The sequence below is a fragment of the Chiloscyllium plagiosum genome, chromosome 12, assembly GCF_004010195.1.
Source record: "Chiloscyllium plagiosum isolate BGI_BamShark_2017 chromosome 12, ASM401019v2, whole genome shotgun sequence".
Classification (NCBI taxonomy): Eukaryota; Metazoa; Chordata; class Chondrichthyes; order Orectolobiformes; family Hemiscylliidae; genus Chiloscyllium; species Chiloscyllium plagiosum.
Window position 1 is genome coordinate 42292009 of NC_057721.1, and position 20725 is coordinate 42312733.

The 20725-nt window shown below is 39.6% G+C and overlaps 1 protein-coding gene across 1 annotated transcript; it reads left to right on the forward strand.

Moving 5' to 3' along the window:
- Positions 1-152: 152 nt before the first annotated feature.
- Positions 153-20350, forward strand: mpc2b (mitochondrial pyruvate carrier 2b). The gene is made up of 5 exons (XM_043700887.1): positions 153-428; positions 8587-8627; positions 12908-12992; positions 14851-14962; positions 20130-20350. The coding sequence occupies exons 1-5, from the start codon at positions 329-331 to the stop codon at positions 20170-20172; spliced, it is 381 nt and encodes a 126-aa protein (XP_043556822.1). The 5' UTR covers positions 153-328; the 3' UTR covers positions 20173-20350.
- The last annotated feature ends 375 nt before the right edge of the window (positions 20351-20725 follow it).

Below are 20725 nucleotides of genomic sequence, written 5' to 3' on the forward strand. Positions count from 1 at the left end.
GGGGTTGGAGGCAGGACCGGAGCCGCGTTTCCGCCCGGCGTGCTGACGTCACGAGCCGCCGCCGTTTCCCCAGTAACCAATCACATCTGTGTAAAGTGGGGGCTGGGCGCTCTGCGAACTGTCACTGGTTGGTGAAGATGAGGGGGACGGGTTTCAATGTGATGTGGGCTGGGGATAGCCGGCTGTTGTGCCATCAGCTTTAGGCCGCGCAAAGTTAGAGGTCGAAGCGGGCCGTGAATTTTCCGGAACGACTTGCTGCCGTCTGAACGGACACTCCGTTTCTATCGTGTTTACTGACTCGTTGCCGGTTACAATAATCGACAGGAATATGGCGGTAGCGGGCCTGAGAGCGAGTTATCACCGAATGTTGGACAAAATCGGGTTAATGCTTCCTCCTAAGATGAAGCCGTTTTATGATCACCCAGCAGGTAAACGGCCGTGTCTTGCTGCTGCGACCGGCATGGGCAGACGTACTGGCTGGACTCATGCTTGTGAGAAGTGGCTTAGGGAGCAGGGTCGGTGCTGGCCTGTGGCTGGTGGCACTGTGAGTGTGTGAGGAGTGAATACTACTACTGCTGCTGCTGCTAAAGGCGGGGGAATGCTGCTCAAAGATTACATGATTTTTCTTTTTTTATATAAAAAAATACTATTTTTGACGCACAGCTGTTTGTCACCGGTCGGTCGGGGACCAGACATCTGCTGTCACTGAAATAAATGATTGTTTGGTTCTCGTAGGAGACAGGAAATGGGCTACCCTTCACAGTTCACCTTTCCAGTAAACTGGTTGTAGAACTGAGTTCACTCGTTTCACAGGTTTATTCCTGTGAATCAAGTCCTGGTATTTTAATGTACAGCTATAAATGTAGGCGTGTCATTCAGATGGGGTGGAAATAAAATAATTCCTGCAGCACAGATTGGTAAATATGGGCAGCTAGCGAATTTATGCCGGTAATCACCTGGTTCTTTTCGGAATGTTATTGCTTGTGTTTCGACCTTGAAACTTTTAGAAATAAAGTTCATTGCTCGGATTGAAGGTAATATAGTTTGGTGTCCCATGTCGGATCATTTGTTTGTAAAAGCTAAAGCAATTGTAGATTTTACATTTTCAGGTATAATTTTCAAAAAAAAAACAAGCGTACACAATATAAACTTTTTTTTCCACATCTCCAAGGAGATGACTGTACACACCACTTCAGCGGTAGCAGCAAGGCTCTGACGTTTCAGCCTCCCTTGTAAATAGAAGATTAATTTGCATGTGTACTTAGGTGCTGACCTTCTACCCAGTATACACTTAACAAGTGCTTAATAGTAATTGGTGTCAAACGTGTGCAAGTTTACAAATTTGTTTGGAATACTTTTAGGAGCAGGTTCGGGATCCATCTTTTAGGAAACTGAATTACAGCATTGTGTTCAGCAAAAATGCTTAAAGATAAAATAACAGAATCCACCAGCCAGTCTTCCAACAAGCTGAAAGAAAACAATTCCCTGAAGCCCAGAACAAAATCTTACAAAATAGCCCATTGAACTTTACACACTGAAGCAACATCGCCATTCGCACAGATTCTTGCACTCTTTCCCTGGTGCCAACCCCCCGCTATTTTTCTTTTAATCTATCCCTTCTGTCAATTGCATGATTTGGATGCCACATCTGTTCTCGGGTTGCGTAGATAAAGCACGATATGGGATGTGCTGCCCTTAATGCTTAGCTCTGGATGTGTGAAGTATTTTAATTTATAATTGGCTTGCAGTGCACTTGTCTATTTGTACTCCAGGATTCAATGGATGTAAACTGTGTATAGTCTGAGGAAAGTTATGGGGTTGCATTTATGCTTCTTTCCTCAGAGAGCTCGTAACAGGCCTAGAGTGGCTGATATTCTGGCAGTTATGTTCTGATGCTGAAGCCGTAATCCTCTGGAAGGTTTGACCAGGGATCACTGCTCTCTGCTGGTTTTGATAGCAGCTCAATCCTCGTATCCTCTTCCTTTGGCTTATTTCTTTTGGAGAATAGCACATAGTTGTTTTCCAGGGCTTAGCAGAAATCATCAGTGGCTTGTCCATTTGCTTCAGGTCATCCAGATATCTTTGAAGCTTTTCTAATGTTATTTTTCAATTTATTTGGCTATATACCTGATAATATTGTACAAATATTTATTTCAATTGGATGCAATTTTTAAATTTCCTTTCCAACTTGCCTAATCCCAATGCCAAGTATTTCTTGATTTTTAAGTGTACTATATGCATGCCAACATATGGACTTTATTTGGACAGAAAGGATGTAAAGAGATGTGTGCTCCAGGTTGATATTTGAATCATTGTTTAAACATGTATTTGATTTGGATTTCAGTATAGAGGTCACAATACAACAATTTGCGCATACCTCCAAAAGTATGAAGCTACGTAACAATGTAAACAACTTTAGAGAAATTTAGGCAGGTAAATATCAGATTAAATTTTACTGTGGAGAATTGTGAGATAATACATTTTGTAAGGACAAAATAAGAGAGGGCATACTTATGATAAGACTTTTAAAAGCGCAGAAAGACTTTTGAGTTCAGATACACCTTTAAAAGTAGGAGGACATTGAACAGAAGAACCAAGTGGTCATGCTAATCATTTGCAAATCAGTGGTTAGACAATAGCTAGAATCTTGGGTAGCTTTCACTAAAATATTAGGACAGGTTGAGAAAGAGCTTGACAATGATTGCACTTTGGAAGATAATTGTTATTTATTTATAGGCTGGATAATGTGAAGCCTTTCATTATGACAATGGTGCTTAAGATGTCTAACAGCCATTTAAAGTTTTCACAAAAATGTTTCTCAAACTGGCAGGCTGGTAACTAAAGGCCATGACCTTTAGTCATCCCCATAAGAACAGCAGAAATAAGAAGAAATCCTTTACACAGATGATTATTAGGACACTGCATTGTGGTGTGAGAAACTTTTATAAGCTTTTAGAGGAAATGTTGATAAATATTTACCAAAAAGGTGTGGAATAAAGACAAAGAAATGGATGACAAAATGACATGACCCACTCTCCCTAATATCCTTGCATAAGGATGAGGACAGACACCACTTTGACTGGGACAACACATCCATCCTAGGACAAGCTAAACAGAGACACACATGAGAATTCCTAGAAGCATAGCATTCCAACCAGAACTCTATCAACAAACACATTGACTTGGATCCCATTTAAGAAAAAGAACAGAAAATGATGTCACCACAGAAAATGACACCACAAGCCCAAGGAAACTTAAACATATAAATAGAAAGCGGGCTACACCACCAGTGCTTCATTCAGAGGCTCACTGAAGATGTTACCTAGTATGGTGACAAAACGTCTGAAAACGAACCTTCCAACTCATCGAGCAAACCTACAGCCAGACATAGATATTTTGCTCGTAGTCAACACTGATATAAGGGTCTGAGTGGTTTCCTGTGATTCTACAGTGAGCTAGTGTCTATTTGAACCATCGAAGAGGATGTCTCGGCCAAACCCAACTTTTGTCTTACTCAACAGTTTCTTGTGTTACAAGGTGCCTCATTTCCATATAGTTTCAATTTATATTTAAAATGTACATTTTTCCTTTCACGCTAAACATTCTCCAGTGCACACAGCCCAAGGGGTTTACACGACTTCCTAAAATCTGGTACCAGGTCCCTACCATAGACTGGAGTCGAGAGTGTGGTACTGGAAAAGCACAGCAGGTCAGGCAGCATCGAGGAGCAGGAGAATCTATGTTTCTGACATAAGCCCTATCATAGACTGTTCTCTTTCTTCATTGAACAAGCTGTAGTGCATACTCCCAGAAGTAATTCCTGGATTTTGGAATGTGTGAGTCTGCACCACTCAGTCATGGCTGGATCTTGGAAGAGGAATACTAATGGATTCCCTGCAGATTTAAGGAGTGTTTTTCGGAGATCGGTTGTCTTTCGGCTCAAATTGATATTTATCTCATTGTTAGTCTGTGGGAACAGTTTACAGAGCACAGAGTCCTGCTTTTAGTTGCTGCTTGAAACAAACCATGACAAACCAAGACTTCTTTGCAAGGTACATTTTAAGACGGTGGTTGGTAAAGAGATTCGAGGGCCAAGGTGGTGCCAAGGTTCCAGGAGTGCATGAAGGATCTGTTAGGGAATGCCTTTTTTCCCACTACTCAGCTAGTTTGAAAGTTCTCATCCTGAGGCATTCTGTTATCTGACTTTCACAGCCTGCAGGATTTATTGTCTCCTTTTCCTGGAGAGCCTTGGTGACGTTTTGTGCAATTCTGGTCTCCTTCCTATTGGAAGGATGTTGTGAAACTTGAAAGGGTTCAGAAAAGATTTACATGGATGTTGCCATGATTGGAGGATTTGAGCTATAGGGAGAGGCTGAATAGGGGGGCTGTTTTCCCTGGAGCATCAGAGACTGGAGTGAACTTTATAGAGGTTTATAAAATGATGAGGGGCATGGATAGGATAAATAGACAAAGTATTTCCCCCTGGGGTGGGGGAGTCCAGAACTAGAGGGTATAAGTTTAGGGTGAGAGGGGAAAGATTTTGAAAAGGGACCCAAAGGGACCCAAGAGAGGGTGGTACATGTATGGAATGAGCTGCCAAAGGAAGTAGTGGAGGCTGGTATAATTATAGCATTTCAAATGCATTTGGATCGATATGAGTAGGAAGGGTTTGAAAGGATATGGGCCAAGTGCTGGCAAATGAGATCTAGATTATGCTAGGATATCTGGTTGGCATGGGTTAGTTTGATCGAAGGGTCAGTTTCCATGCTGTACAGCTCTATGACTCTATGTACAGACTGCTGCCTGATGAATTTATGGTCAAAGTAGTCTCTCATGAAATGTTTCTGGTGGGGGACAGATGTGGTATGGCAAAGTTCAACTGAGTGGACATTTTTCAGCAACAAGGTCAGAAGCAACCTTCACATCAATTGGAACAGGTAGAACTCTGCACTTAATGGAACTTGATGTTTGTATATGATGTGTTAGTGATGCTTAAGGCATGGACACCAAGGTGCCATCAGAATAAGTGAGATATTGGGTACATCGCTCTTTTGCTCGCTCTCGCTCTCTGACCTTCTCTCTTTTCCTTCCTCCCTGTCTCTGATCCATCTTCCCCCAAAGGGCAATTTAAACCAGAAAAACCGGTTCTTGCCTACAACATAAAAGGAATGTTGCTCCCTGACTGCTTGACATTCTCTACACAATCCTCCCAGTTTTTAACCTGTGCCCTGGCTCCTCCAAACCATAGCCCCAGCAGTTCGATTCATCTGACCTGACAGCATATGTTATTTGATCTAGTTCCTAAAGAACAGATATGCAATTTGCTTTGGATCCAACTGCCACATTCTGATCAGTCTAGACACAGAATGGAATCAAGCAGAAGACAGCAATGCTGTCCATTTTACATTGAGGCTTTGATCTGTACTGTTTAGTTGTTTGCTAATGCTCCATACAGTGCATCAAGTAGAAAGTGGAGAAAGGATAGCCTTAGCCAACTCCAATTTTGCTTAGAAAGCTTTTTATTAGATTCTAATAATGAGCAGCAATGTTACAAAGGTTTGGAGAGAGCAGTTGGTTGCAATTGCTGATTCTGTCCAAACTCTCTTTTGAAGAATGCCGTATTACCCTGGTAATGGGGATATACTATCAAAGGCTTTACCCCTAGTATGTTGGCTGCTGTCTCATCCCATAAATGGGTGTTATCAGCACCAAATTCTACCCTACTCATCTTAGGGTGCTGAGACCAACTCTTCGGCAGCATCATTTAACGTCTGTAGATTGCAGGAACTAGCAACCTGCTGGTTCATATATCTAAATAACTCATTAGTTAATTTTGTTGTTCCATTGGGTGATGTAGTTTAGCTAATTATCTAGTTGTAGAGAAGGGAACCCCCAAGTCAATAAATCTGGTAATTGGCATCCATTGATTACTGAAAGGCTAAAGAAGCTCACAACTACATAAACCATTTACACATCATTTTAGAAGTGATCTGTCATTGTATTTGGAGAGCCATCCCTTACAATTGACCTTATTCCAAGAAAAGCATAAAGGTTGTGCCTTGTATTCCAACTAAATTTCTTAACACGACTAACATTAATTAGTTCAGAGAAGCTTCAATGCGATGATCCCTGGTAGGGAGGGATTGACATATGAGCGAACGTTAAACAGGTTGGGTCTCATCAGAATTTTAGAAGAATGAGGGGTAATCTCAGTGAAATTAATAGGCTTCTTAAGGGGCTACGCAGGATAAATACTGAAAGGAATATGCATTGTTTTATTATTCGGTTGATTGGACTGTTTTGTATGTGTTTCTGTCTAGTCTTTCCTCTTTGATAAGTTGGGATGGGATTTGAGGTTCATCTGCATTTCCCTGCAAATTGGTTGTACGGTGTGGTTTGGAGGTTGGCTTTGCCACTCTTTTCCCCTGTACATTGTTTATCGTAAACTGCTGTTTATTGTTTAATGTTAACTGTTTGTATAGTTTAATTTTAAAAAACTGTCATGGGAGAGTCGAAGGCCAGAGGCATGGTCTCCGAATTAAGGGACCCCAATTTAAGAATGAGATGAAACTGAATTTCTCCTTTAAGGGTTCAGAGTGTTTGAAACTTCTTGTCACAGAAAGCTGCAGGAAGTTGGACATGTAGCGTGTCAGATCAGATATGATCCTACTGAATTGCAAAGCAGGCTCAGGGGGCCAAGTAGTTTACTCCCTGTTCCTATTTCTCATGATCTAATAAATTTTTAATAAAAATCAAATTCTTTCCATTGTGAGGCAAACAGTACCAATGGAGAGAGAAACAGGATTAATGTTTTTGGTTGATGACCCATCCTCACTTCTGATGTAGGACGACAGACCCAAAGCAATTGCTTCGTTACACTTTCATAGATGTGCCTGATTACTGATTTTATGTTTCAGATTTTGTAACATTCACAGTATTTCATTGTTTTATGCTATCTTTATTGCACTGGCTGTTTTTATAACGTAATGTTTAATTACTTTGACTAACAATTTTGATCTTTCAAATGAAAGGTGTGTCCTCATAGCTTTTGTTTCTTTGAGTCATAGAGGTGTACAGACAGAAACAGATCCTTTGGTCCAACTTATCCATGTCGATCAGACATCCTAAATTAATCCAGTCCCATTTGCCTGCACTTGACCCATAACCCTTCTGGTTGGATTATTCAAAGAAGACTGGGAAGATGAGAAGGAATTTCTTCTTTTTGGGGATAGTGATTTTGTGGAATTTTATTTACAGCAGAGGGCTATAGAGGCTGGGTTACTAAGTATATTCAAAGCTGATTTAGAGATTTTTGATCCGTATGGAAATAGTTATTGGGAAAAGGCAAGCAAATGTAGTTGAAGATTATCAGACTAGTCATGCTTCCAGTGAAATGATGGAGTGGACCCAAATGGCTGACTAGTTCACTTCTGTTCCTATGTCTTCTGATCTTGATGATACAAGATTTTTGTCAAGGCGTTGTGCCTTTTAGCTTTTCTTTTTTGATTACTGGAATTAAATTTTGCTTTTCTATAATTAATCTAGTAATGGTACAGTAGGTAAATGATAAATGAATGGTAGATAAACGAATGCCTGAAAATGTGCTCTCGAGGTATGTTCCAAATAAATATCTTATTTCCACCTGAATTTTCCTTTTTAAGTTCCTCTTAAACTTCCAAATATGTTTCCTCTTTTTAAAAAAAAAAGTGCCTCCCTGAATCTTAATTGCTCTGAAATTTAAGGTCAGAAGTCATGACACCACAGTTTATTTAAACCCACGAGTTTACAAGTCCACTTCACCTGATAAAGGAGAAGCACTCTGAAAGCTTGTGATTTCAAATATACCTGTTGGTCTATTATCTGATGTTGTGTGACTTCTGACCTTGTCCACCCCAGTCCAACACCAGCACCTCGATATCATGAAATTAAGGTTAGCGAGTTTTGAGAAGATTTGCAGCTCAGGTTGAGATTCTGGATGTACATTTGCTTGCTGAGCTAGAAAGTTCGTTTTCAGACATTAGGTAACATCATGAACAAGCCTCCAGATGAAGCACTGGTGGCATGGCCCGCTTTCTATTTGCATTTAGGTTTTCTTGGGATGGTGATGTCATCTCCTGTGGTGATGTCATTTCCTGTTGTTTTCTCAGGTCCTGTTTTTCTCATGGATCTCCTATGAAAAATAACAGGAAATGATGTCACCACAGGAAATTACATCACTGCCCCGAGCAAACCTAAACACTGGTGAGCCATGCCACCAGTGCTTCAATGGGAGGCTCGCTGATGTTACTATTGTAACGAAACGTCTGAAAACGAACCTTCTAGCTCAGCGAGCAAACCTACGTCCAAAGAATGACAGTGTGTATATTGTTCAATTTAGTCCATCCTTAGCAGCCATTTAAGTCTTTAGCCTTCCACAATGGATAATAAAGTAAAATCTTAATTTAACTGTTTAATGTGCCTTAACTTGCCTTTTACTACTTCCTGTCTCTGGTATCCTTACTATGCTTTTAGCCAAGCGAGTAAAGTATTTTAGTAAATTGCATCCTGAAAATAGAAATCTTTAACTCCTCCCATTTTGTTTTCTAGGTCCTCGCACAGTGTTTTTCTGGGCACCAATTATGAAATGGGTAAGTGTATCATTCCTGTATATTACAGTAAACTCAGATTTAGTAAATCAGATGTTATTACTGATCCTGAAATGCATTACTCAACAATATAGGTCTAAATTGTGCAATTGTTAGTAGATAGTGGTCCAGAATGGCAAGATTGATGATGCCCATTTTGTAAATTATGTTAAAATTCTGACAAAGTATATGATGTTGATTTACTTAATTTGAAAAGACTTTTGTTTTCCTTGTACTTTGAAAAAAAAAGATCAAGTAAACACTTGATCAGAATTTTGGAATTGTTGAATTTATCACTCCTTGTGTTATTTGTGACTAGGTACTGAATAATCACAAGTCTGACCAACAGCAAACTTTACTCGCTGGTTGGCATTAAATAGATATCTTCTTTTTAAGCACTTTTGTTACTCAGTTGAGCATTAACCAGAAAAAAAACTGTTATTTTATTGGATTGTGTACGTAATCAATGTCTGCAACACAATTTTAAATGGTAATGGAAATATAGTTATTCATAACTACAGTAAGTATTGTGTTGGTGACTAATAGTACTCATCGGATGCGTTTGTATCTGTTCCAGCTCTGGTGTAAAACATTTGTGCAACTGACTTCTTACTTCAAAGATATGCTAATTAAACTCAATTGGTGCCTCGAAGGGGATTCAATTTATTACAGAAACTAATTGCAGGACATTTTTTATTTTAATTGTAATGATATTAGGACTTCATTAACTAGACAAGAAAAATGCTCTGTTACCTTCATTCTGATTACAGAATGAATGATTACTATAATAATGTGGCTGCGAGAAATTTGTTATGCTGGACCTTGCGGTTATCCCACATCTTTCACAACATATACAGCTCTGTTACAGAAAGGATATAGAGGCTCTGAAGAGGGTGCAGGAAGGTTTACATGGTGATACCAGAAATTTGTGGCTTTCATATCAGAAAACAGCTAGTGCTAGTGGCACACATTGGTTAAAAAAGGGATGACGTACTAAAAGCAGAATACAGAGGAACCTAGATTATCCAAAAATCAGATTATCAATAGGAGATCTTGAGGTCCCGACAGAAACACTACATCAAAGACATGTGTCCAACACTGATCGCATCTTTTGTTTACGGTGATTAAAAGTGCTGCCAAGAACAGTCCTGAACTGATGGGAGTGCAGGCACTGTCTCTAAATGACAAGGAGTGTTTAAAAACTTAAGGCTTTTTGTCTGAGTGCACGGAGCGTTCAAAATTAAAGTAGATGAATTAATCATGCAAATAGATCTAAATCATAGAATCGTAGTGTGGGTATTATATAGTTCGGATTACAGATACATGACTACAGGGTGACCAGGAATAGGAATTGAACATCTAGGAGTATTCAGTAGTTAGAAAGCACACTTGAAAAGGAAAAGCTTGTGTATATGCATTACTGGTTAAAGAGGATATAAACACAATGAAGAGGAAAGGTAAGGTATTAGCACAGACAATGTAGAATCTATGTGGATAGATTGAAACATACCAAGGGCCAAAAAACATTAGTGGGTGTGTGGTATATAGACCACCAAATTATAGTGATGATGTTGGGAATGGCATTAAACAGGAAATCTGAGATAATGCAGTAAAGGAACATCTGTAATTATAGTTGACATTAATATACATCTAGATTGGGTGAAAAACAATACTGTGGAGGAATATTCCTCAAGTGTATATGGGATGTTTTTTCTGAATCAATACATTAAGGACCCAACTAGAGAACAGGCTATCTTGGACTGAGTATTATGTAATGAGAAAAGAACAATTGGTGATGTCATTATGAGAGACACCTTGATGTGTCCACAATGTGATAGAATTCTCCACCTTGATGGAGAGTGACATCGTTAATTCTGAGACCAAGCTCCTGAATCTTAATAATGGAAACTACAATGGTGTGAGTTATCAATAATGGATCGGGGAATGTTAGTGGACAGTAAAGCAAACATTCAAAGAGCAAATGAATGAATTACAACATTTATTTATTCCTGCCTGGAACAAAATGCAAAGAGAACTTTGGCCAAATCATAGTTCATGAGGAAAGTTAGAGATAACAATAAATGCAAAAAGGAGACGTATAAGTTGGCAAGAAAGAAACAATAGACCTGAGGTTTGTGGACAGATTAGAAGTCAGAAAGGAAGACCAAAGGATTATTTATGAAGGAGAAAATAGAGTATGAGAATAACCTGTGGGAAACATTTAACTGATTGTAAGTGTTTCAGTAGGTATGTAAAGAGAAAAAGATCAATGGAAAGTTATTTAGGTCCCTTATAGTCAGAAATGGGGAACAAGGAAATAGTTGACAAACTAAAATCATCCTTCACTTTGGTCTTCACAAAGGATTATATGAATCATGTACGATAAATGATGGGGAACACAAGGCTCAGTGATAGGGAGAAACTGAAGCAAATCTGTAATAGTAGAAAAATGATGTTGGAGAAATTGGAGGTATTGACTGCTGATAAATCCTCAGAGCCTGATAATCTACATCCCAGAGTACTTAAGGAAACAGTGGATGTACCAGTGGTCATCTTCCAAGAATCTTTAGAGTTTGGAACTGTTCCTATGGGTTGGAGGGTAGCTAATGTAATGCCATTATTTAAAGAGGTGTAGAGAGCAAACGGAATTATAGATGAGTGAGTCTGACGTAAGTAGTGGAAAAGATGCTAGAGTCCATTATGAAGGATTTAATAGCAGAGCATTTAGAAAACAGTGGTAGAATCAGACACAGACACAGTCAGCATGGATTTACAAAAGGGAATTTATGCTTGACAAATTGACTGACTGGAATTCTTTAAGGATGTAACCAGTACAGTTGATCAATGAATCTAGTGGATATGGTTTATTGGCTTTCAGATAGCTTTCAACAAAGTCCAACAAGAAATTCATGTATAATTTTAAAGCACATAGGACTGGGGGAGACTATGGAGATGGATAGAGATGATGAGAATACAAGAAGCAAAGAGCAGGAATAAATAGGTGTTTTTCTGAATTGGAAGCAGTGACTAGCAGGGACTGGTTTGACAGCCCAAGCTATTCACAATTATTTAGATGTGCACCTAGAGGAAACGTCTCAAAATTTGCAGATGACATAAAGGTGGAAGGCTAAGCTATGAGGAGGATGCAGAGATACAGGCTGAGTGAATGGACAAGTACATGACAGATACCATATAATGTTGATAAATGAGGTTCTCCACTTTGATCAAAAAAAAGGCAGATTATTACTTGAATGGATATAAGTTGAGAGAAGCAAATGTTCAATGGGACCTGGGTGCCCTCAAGCATCAGGTGCTGGAAATAAAAGGCAAGTGCAAGCAGCCATAAAGTAAGCAAATTGCATGTTGGCCTCTAAAGCGAGAGGATTTAAGTTTAGGAACAAAGATCTCTTACTGCAACTGTACATGGCATTGGTGAGGATATAGGGGCAGCACGGTAGCTCAGTGGTTAGCACTGTTGCCTCACACTGCTAGGGACCCGAGTTTGATTCCTGCCTCGGGCAACTGTTTGTGTGGAGTTTGCACATTCTCCCTGTGTCTGTGTGGGTTTCCTCCGGGTGCTCCGGTTTCTCCCACAATCCAAAGATGCGGAAGTTGCGTGAATTGACAGTGCTAAATTGCCCATAGTTTTCAGGGATGGATAGGTTAGGTGCATTAGTGTGGGGTAAATGTAGACTAGTAGGGGAATAGGTCTGGGTGGGTTACTCTTCTGAGATTGTCAGTTTTTCTGTGGTAATGAGTTCTAAATTTCCACTGTCCCATGTGTGGCAAAGGTGCACCTTGAATTCTGTGTTTTTCCATCCTTGATACCAGAGGAAGTATCCTTTTATATCTATATTCTGCAGTCTGCATATAAAACTTTTTCTATAATTCTCCTCATAAACATCTTGTGAAATTCTTCATCTGTAGATTCTGCAATATGTAGTAACATTATGGTTGAAGTATGATATAAGTGCAAGAAAAAAGAAAACTGGGATATTATTTTTATAAACCGGCTGCAAAATTGAACAAAAATGTGTGTCTGCAGTAAGTTCAACCGCGAACAACAGCAACACTACTAGAGGCCACGATAGTGGCCAGTTATAGTCCTTTATAGCTAACCTTGCTAAGACCAATAAAACATTGCTCAGAAATGGTGTTAGGTTTCAAACCCATAAAATTGACATTGAAATTGGGGGAAAACATGTATTTCAGAGCAGAGTAAGTGCATATGTGGTATTTTTCATTGAAACAGTTTATTTCATGTCATTTTTATTTTTGTACAGAGTTTAGTCACTGCAGGATTAGCTGACTTGGCCAGGCCTCCAAACAAACTTAGTCCAGCTCAGTCAGGGGTCCTTTGTGCTACAGGTATTGTAAACTCTATTTAAAATATTGTCTGTAATGTATTCTAGTTTATGCTTTATGCACTCTTAATATCAGGTTTCTAATGCTTAGCAATTTTGCAGCACAATAAATAGTAATCCTTCTTCTCCCTTTCTACTCTTAACCACCCTGATTCTTTTCAGGGAAGCACCAGCACAGAATTGTAGATAACAAAGAGAAATATAAGTTAATGATCTTTGTCTAATTAGGCCATGGTTGTTCTTTAACTTGGCAGCACTTTGCTGCTTAATATAAATATGTTTTACTTTCAAACTGTCTCAATTATAAATATTTTTACAAGATAGTGTCTGCTCCAAAACCAATCAATTTGCATTTCTAAGCACATTAGAACAAAAATAATCATACTATTAATTGAACTTGATGATTTAAATAATAATTACAAACCAAAATGTTTTCATTATAGCTCCTATTAGTGTTTGTTGACTGCATTAAACCACAGGTTTAAGTTACAAATAACAATTGAACTTATATCAGCAGTACTGGATTCTTCACTGTTCGTGCACTTTCTCTACAAGAGACTGATGCCATAAGAGTGTTCCGAGGACAAACATGTCAGAAACGTATCTAGCACAATGAGATGTACATCCAGGAGAAAGCCAGAGACGGAGATGTGAGATCTAATAGTGAGCATCCTTTGAGTCAACACAGTTTTTTTAAGTTCATCCGTAGAGGCCAACTGCTAATCAAAGTGGACAGTGGATTCTGGAATTTTATTTTCTTTCCTTTTGACAGTCAGGCAATAAATATAAGATTTGATCGAGAGAATAACCCCAAACAGGCGGTTGTCATAATGGCAAAACTGTCACATTGCTGTCAGTACTATATAAAATTGACAGCAACCTTTTTTTAGTATCTGCATGTGCACGACTAACACTGAAAACCAGAAAATACAATAGGCAGTACTCAGCTGCTCCAAAGCATGTGTTATTGCTGTTTTCAGAGATGTAAGCAACATAGAATGGATGAATTAATGTGAATTTCAACCTTTAATGCTGAGACCAAATTAAGTGGTTAGCTTTTTTAAGCAGGATAACAGTATACCACTTAAACCAAGTCATCTTGCTGCTAAATCAACTTTTGGCCCTGAAAAAGTAATTTAAGAAGTGTGAAATGTCATCCCCTCAAACATTTAGAAATTGTATGATCCGTTAAATACATTACTTTTTAAGGTTTCCCTGTTGTTTAATTCCACGTGTATGTAAGTCTTTATTGCATCTCCTATAAAGTTAATAAAAATGTCAATTACAGTAACTGCTTTCACTTCCTGCTTTGTTACCTGAGAATATTTCATTCCAATTAATCTTTGTGCGGCCTGTACTGTTGCTGATGGTACCCAAATTTAAAGTGCAAACAAAGCAAGCTTTATGAAAGAAAAAGCTATTTCACACAGTGAGTAGTTAGTGAACGGAATGAGCTGCTTGGAAATATGGAAAAGGCAGGTTCAGTTGAGGCATTCAAGAGGGCATTGAATGATTATTGAATAGAAATGGAATACAAGGATATGACAAAAAGGTGAAGCTTAGCATTAGGTGATAGAACCAGTGCAGACATGATGCCCCTTTCTGTGGCGTAAAAATTCTATGATTCAAAATCACATTGGAATCACAAAATCTACATTCTAGAGCTTGCTAAATCTGTAGTAAAGCTTTCTTGAGGACAGTGCAGAATCCTTCACTGGTGACTGCAAAATCCAGCCCATTAAATAGATGGTTTAAGAGACCAACATCAGCTGAATGAACGTCTTCCGATTCTATTTTCTGTGGTTGATTTTGCATATCTTGATTCTTGAACAATAGGGATTAACAACCTTTCTTTATAACAGGTTTGATTTGGTCCAGATATTCCCTTGTGATTATTCCGAAGAATTGGAGTTTGTTTGCTGTAAATTTCTTTTTGGGCTGTGCGGGTACTATACAGCTAATCCGCATTGCAAAGTAAGTAACTACCACAGAAAAACTTGGTTTTTTTCTTTCATGGTTTACACACTAGCAATGTTAAGTTCTGAAGTTAGATTACTTTTACTTTCAGTGACTGTTTAAGTATTAAGTTAAACCTGCCTTCCTGCCTGTATAAAGTTCCTTTAGAGATTCCTCAATTACATTTTCAATAAATGTGAAATATTAGTTTTCCCTCAATTTTGTTTACTTTCTGATAGGCTCAAATTGTAGTCAGAAGCTTCGATCCTTAACATCTTTGCCAACTGTGGCAACACGTTTCTTATTGACATCCAGAAATTCCAATTTTGATTGCTACATTATCTGTGGGTCTCTTAAAACTTTCAAACTGTTCCTGTTATTGGGCATCAGTCTCTACATAGCCTTACTGCACCCCATTTCTGGATCTCTTCCAGCCTTCCAGCTGATTTTGTTCCTCTGACTTGAACCTTTTTCCTTCTTTTTCCATCAATATGATTTCTTCAGAGTCTATAGTTGCCTCAGCCCTAACTCCTTTTGGACTCGAGTCGGGGTTATCTCACTCCTCTACTCCAATGATTTCAGTTCACTGTCACACCTCACAAGGCTAAAATGCTGGAAATCAAGCCTCCACATTTCCAGAACCATCAAAAAAGTTAAAGATTTTATCAAAATATTCCCAGCCCTTCAGTTTATCTGTCTGATCGACTCAGATTCAGGCTAACAGAAAATACAGACCAGATTTATAGATCCCCTAATAGTCAGCTGGAAATTGAAAAACAAATTTGTAAGGAGATTTCAGTTATCTGTGAGGAGAATAGGGCGATTATGATAGGGGATTTTAACTTTCCAAACATCGACTGAGACTGCCATCGTGTTCAGGGTTTAGATGAAGAGGAATTTAAATGTGTACAAGAAAATTTTATGATTCAGTAGGTGGATGTACCTACGAGAAGGTGCAATACTTAGGTATTGCCCCCCCCTTCAACCCACCCTCCCATCCTGGCACCTTCCCCTGCCACTGCAGGAATTGCAAAACCTGCGCCCATACCTCCTCCCTCATCTCCATCCAAGGCCCTAAAGGAGCCTTCCACATCCATCAAAGTTTTACCTGCACATCCACCAATATCATTTATTGTATCCGTTGCTCCCAATGCGGTCTCGTCTACATTGGGGAGACTGGACGCCTCCTAGCAGAGGGCTTTAGGGAACACCAATCAACCACACCGCCCTGTGGCCCAACATTTCAACTCCCCCTCCCACTCTGCCGAGGACATGGAGGTCCTGGGCCTCCTTCACCGCCGCTCCCCCACCACGAGACGCCTGGAGGAATAACGCCTCATCTTCCGATTTTACTGCTCCTCGGATGCTGCCTGAACTGCTGTGCTCTTCCAGGACCACTAATCCAGAAGGTGCAATACTTAACCTACAGGGCAGGTGACTGAGGTGTCAGTGGGAATCATTTTGGAGCCAGTGACCACAATTTTATTAGCTTTAAAATAGTGATGGAAAAGGGAAAGAGTTGAAGTTCTAAATTGGAGGAAGACTAATTTTGACGGTATTAGGCAAGAACTTTCAAAAGCTGACTGGGGGCAGATATTCGCAGGTAAAGGGGCAGCTGGAAAATGGGAAGCCTTCAAAAATGAGATAACAAGAGCCCAGTGACAGTATATTTTCCTGTTAGGGTGAAAGGAAAGGCTGGTAGGTGTAAGCAATGCTGGATGACTAGAGAAATTGAGGTTTTGGTTAAGAAAAAGAAGAAAACGTATGACCGGTACAAACAGGAGAGATCGAGTGAATCCTTAGTATAAAGGCAGTAGGAGTATACTTACGAGGGAAATCAGGAGGGTAAAAAGGGGACATGAGATAACTTTGGCAAATAGGCTGCCTTGCTGATCTTTGAGGGGCACTATTCTCTCCCTAGTTACCCTTTTGTCCTTAAATTATTTAGAAAAACCCTTTAGGTTCTCCTTAACTCTGTGTGGAGTCGCAGGAGATCGGGAGGTACTAAATGAGTATTTTGATTCAGTGTTTACTGTTGAGAAGGACATGGAAAATATAGCATGTGGGGAAATAGACGGTGAGATCTTGAAAATTGCCCACATTACAGAGGAGGAGGTGCTCAATGTCTGAAACCTATAAAAGTAGATAAATCCCCAGGTGCATGTTCATACTTCCTTGAAAGTGGAGTTAAAGGTAGATAGGATAGTGAAGAAAGCGCTTGGTATGCATGCGTTTATTGGTTAGAGCATTGAGTATAGGAATTGGAAGGTCATGTTGCACCTGTTCAGGACTTTGGTTAGGCTACTTTTGGAATATTGCATGCAGTTCTGGTCTCCTTCCTATAGGAAGGATGTTGTGAAACTTGAAAGGGTTCAGAAAAGATTTACAAGGATGTTGCCAGAATTGGCGGGTTTGACGTATAGGGTAGGGCACTTTTCCCTGGAGCATCGGAGGCTGAGGGGTGCCCTTACAGAGGTTTATAAAATCATGAAGGGCATAGATAGAATAAATTGACAGGGTCTTTTCTCTGGGGTGGGGGAGTCCAAAACTAGAGGGCTAGGTTCAGGTTGAGAGGGAAAAGATATAAAATGGACCCAAGGGGCAACTTTATCACACAGAAGGTGATGCATGTATGGCATGGTGGTGCAGGCTGGTACAGTTACAGTATTTAAAAGGCGTCTGGGTGGGTGTATGAATAGGAAGGGTTAAGAGGGATATGATCCAAGTGCTGGCAATTGGGACTAGCTTAGCTTAGGATAGCTGTTCGGCATGGACGGGTTAGACCGAAGGGTACTGTTTCCATGCTGTGCACCTCTGTGACTCTGACTCTATTAATGTAATTGTCAAGAATAACTATTGATTTACAAGTAAATAGATTTTAACCACGAGGAAACAAAAATGAGCTGTTAACATATAACTACCAGTTAAAACTCTAGGCCCCCTTTTAAAAAAATCTCCAACACATGCATATAGAGACAGCACAGATGGACAAAAAAGTCTTGGTGTTATGGATGATGGGAAATTGTTGGAATTGCCATTTTTGATAGAACAAAACAGCCACTTGACGATTCCCTTCTATCTGGCACCCATTGGGTTCAATGTTCCATTTTGTCCAGGATGAAACAGACAGACTAGCTGGCTGAAAATTCAAAGTTTTTTGTGTTTGTCCAGCCTTAAGTAAGAGTGGTACAAATGTATAAGAGAGCTGTGAATGTCATATTTGATTATGTATTTTCTTGAGACTTAGGGCTGTCTGTAGCTGAAATGTCAACAGTCACATGTGCAACAGCTATTTTATTGTCTGTTTGCACCAAGTTTAAAAGTATTACCTGAAAGTTCTAATATACTGAGGAATGCCAACTGCTGGCCAATCTCTATCCATACTACCTAGACCCTGAGATTCAAACCTGTTTCTGATGTTTCATTTTCACGTGGATGTATCCTGAGTGTTAGATTCAGAAATATTAAGTTCATGCAATTTGCCATATTTGATCAAACAGAATAATATATCTTTAGATATAACAGGGCCCCAGTTATGCCTGTTTCTTTGTGGAGTACGTGGAACATTCCTTGACGATATCAACAGTACTGCTTCCTCCTCTCATCCAGAATTGGAAAATTATATCAATTTCACTTCCAATTTCCACCCTGCTCTCACCTTCACCTGGTCCATCTCTGATTCTTCCCTTCCGTTCCTTGATATTTCTGTTTCCATTTCTGGGGATTAACTGACCACCAATAACCACTACAAACCACCAATGCCTGCTGTTACCTTGACTATACATCCTCACCTCCTGCTTCTTATAAAGACTATATTTTATTCTCCGTTCTCCTGTCTTCTCCATATCTGTTCTGATTATGCCAAGCTTGACAAGGCAAACCGAGGATTCCCTAGCACCATTGCTGATAGGGCCCTTAGCTGAATTCCGATCTTCTGCACTTCAGCTCGCACTTCCTCTCTTTCCTCCCACTATAATAATAGGGTCCCCTTTTGTCCTTACCCACCATCCCATCAGCATCCACACCCAAAGGATCATTAGCCATCGGTTCCAACAGGATGCCACCACCAGATATTTTCCCTTCCTCTACCTTGTCAACCTTTCGCAAGGACTGTTCCCTCCTGGACATCCTAGTCCACTCCTCCTTCACTCCCAACACCATTCCTCCCACCACCCCATGGCACCTTCCCCTGCCATCATAGTCGGTGTAACACCTATCTGTTTACTTCTTCCATCCTCCGTATCCAAGGGCTCAAATACACCTTCCTGTACTTCACTCAATCTAGTCTACTGTACTTGCTGCTCACAATGAGGTCACCTCTACATTTGGCGGCACCGTGTAGACTGGGTGACTGCTTCACAGAACATCCATATTCTGTCCACTAAAAAGACCCTGAGCTTCCAATTGCCTGCTTCTTCAACAAACCAATGTGATACCTGGCAAACATCTCTGCCTCAGGCTTGCTGCAGTGCTCCAGCAACATTCAGCATAAGCTGGAAAAACAGCACCTCATTTTCCACTTGGGAACTCACTAGCCATCTGGACTCAATATGGAATTCAACAATTTTAGTGCTTGATGCAATTTTTCTCCTATGTCCTAACTCCAACCTCCCCACACTAGGCCTTGTTATCATGTGGTCTGCTATTACACAGAACCCATTGTTAGCCACTTATATGTCCTGATTGATAGCTATTCATTCTCCTCGGCTGATTGTTAACCATTCCTTTCTTTGTCCAACTGTTCTTCTGTCTCGTTTGGGCTCTATTTTCCCGCTATCATTTACTCCTTACTTCCCCCTCCCCTACACCCAATTATCTGCACAGAAATCACCATTTTTCTAGCTATCATCAGTTCTGAAAAAGGGTCACTGGACCCAAAACGTTAACCCTGATTCTCTCCACAGATACTGCCAGACCTCCTAAGTTTTTCCTGCAATTTCTGTTTTTGGTTTCTGATTTTCAGCATCTACAGTATTTTTGGTTTTTATTTTCATATCTTCTGTTGAGGTCAGAGGCTCTCCAATTCCTTCATGATCATATATTTTACAGGCATTGACATTTTTTATATAGCAGCACCATACTAAGGAAGGATGGTATCTAATACTACTGATCTTTTTTATTTCATACTAAATGCTAACATTTAATTTTCCTTTCAAAATTTACTTATTCTTTTTTATGTCCTCAGGTACAACTACAGTTTAAAGTCTGAGGACAAACATCCTGAGTAAACTCCAGTAACCTACGAAATGCCAAGGAAACATCTTGTCTTTATTTTCAATGTGCCTTGTAAATGACTCAAGGTGACCGATAATATATTAACTGGCCTCAAAGGTTTTATAGTGGAGACTGTTACATATGTTTGTAAATATGTTCTTCCTCTCCCAATAAATTTTACAGTGATACATACTGTACGTTTCTTTGGTATCTGAGAACTAGTCTTAAAATATTCTACTTCCATCAACCTGTTTAATATCAGTTCGTTAGATTAAAAAAACTAATCAAGCCTCCTGTTAGCTCCAATGGCATGTTTTAATCACATTTTTGCATTATAGTACAAAGTCTGGCTGCTTGTGCATTTGTTTTGATTATATTTGTACATCCTTTCTCTATCTAACTAAGAAATACAATATTGCCTGGCCAAAATTATCTGCCATGTTTGAAACTGGTTATTTGTGTGATCAGTGAAAACAAGTGTGTTTACTTCTTTCTTTGGTCTATAATCTGACTATTAAACTGCCATAGAGTTCTACCTCTCATTAGTCTCAGTGCACTCCAGCATCA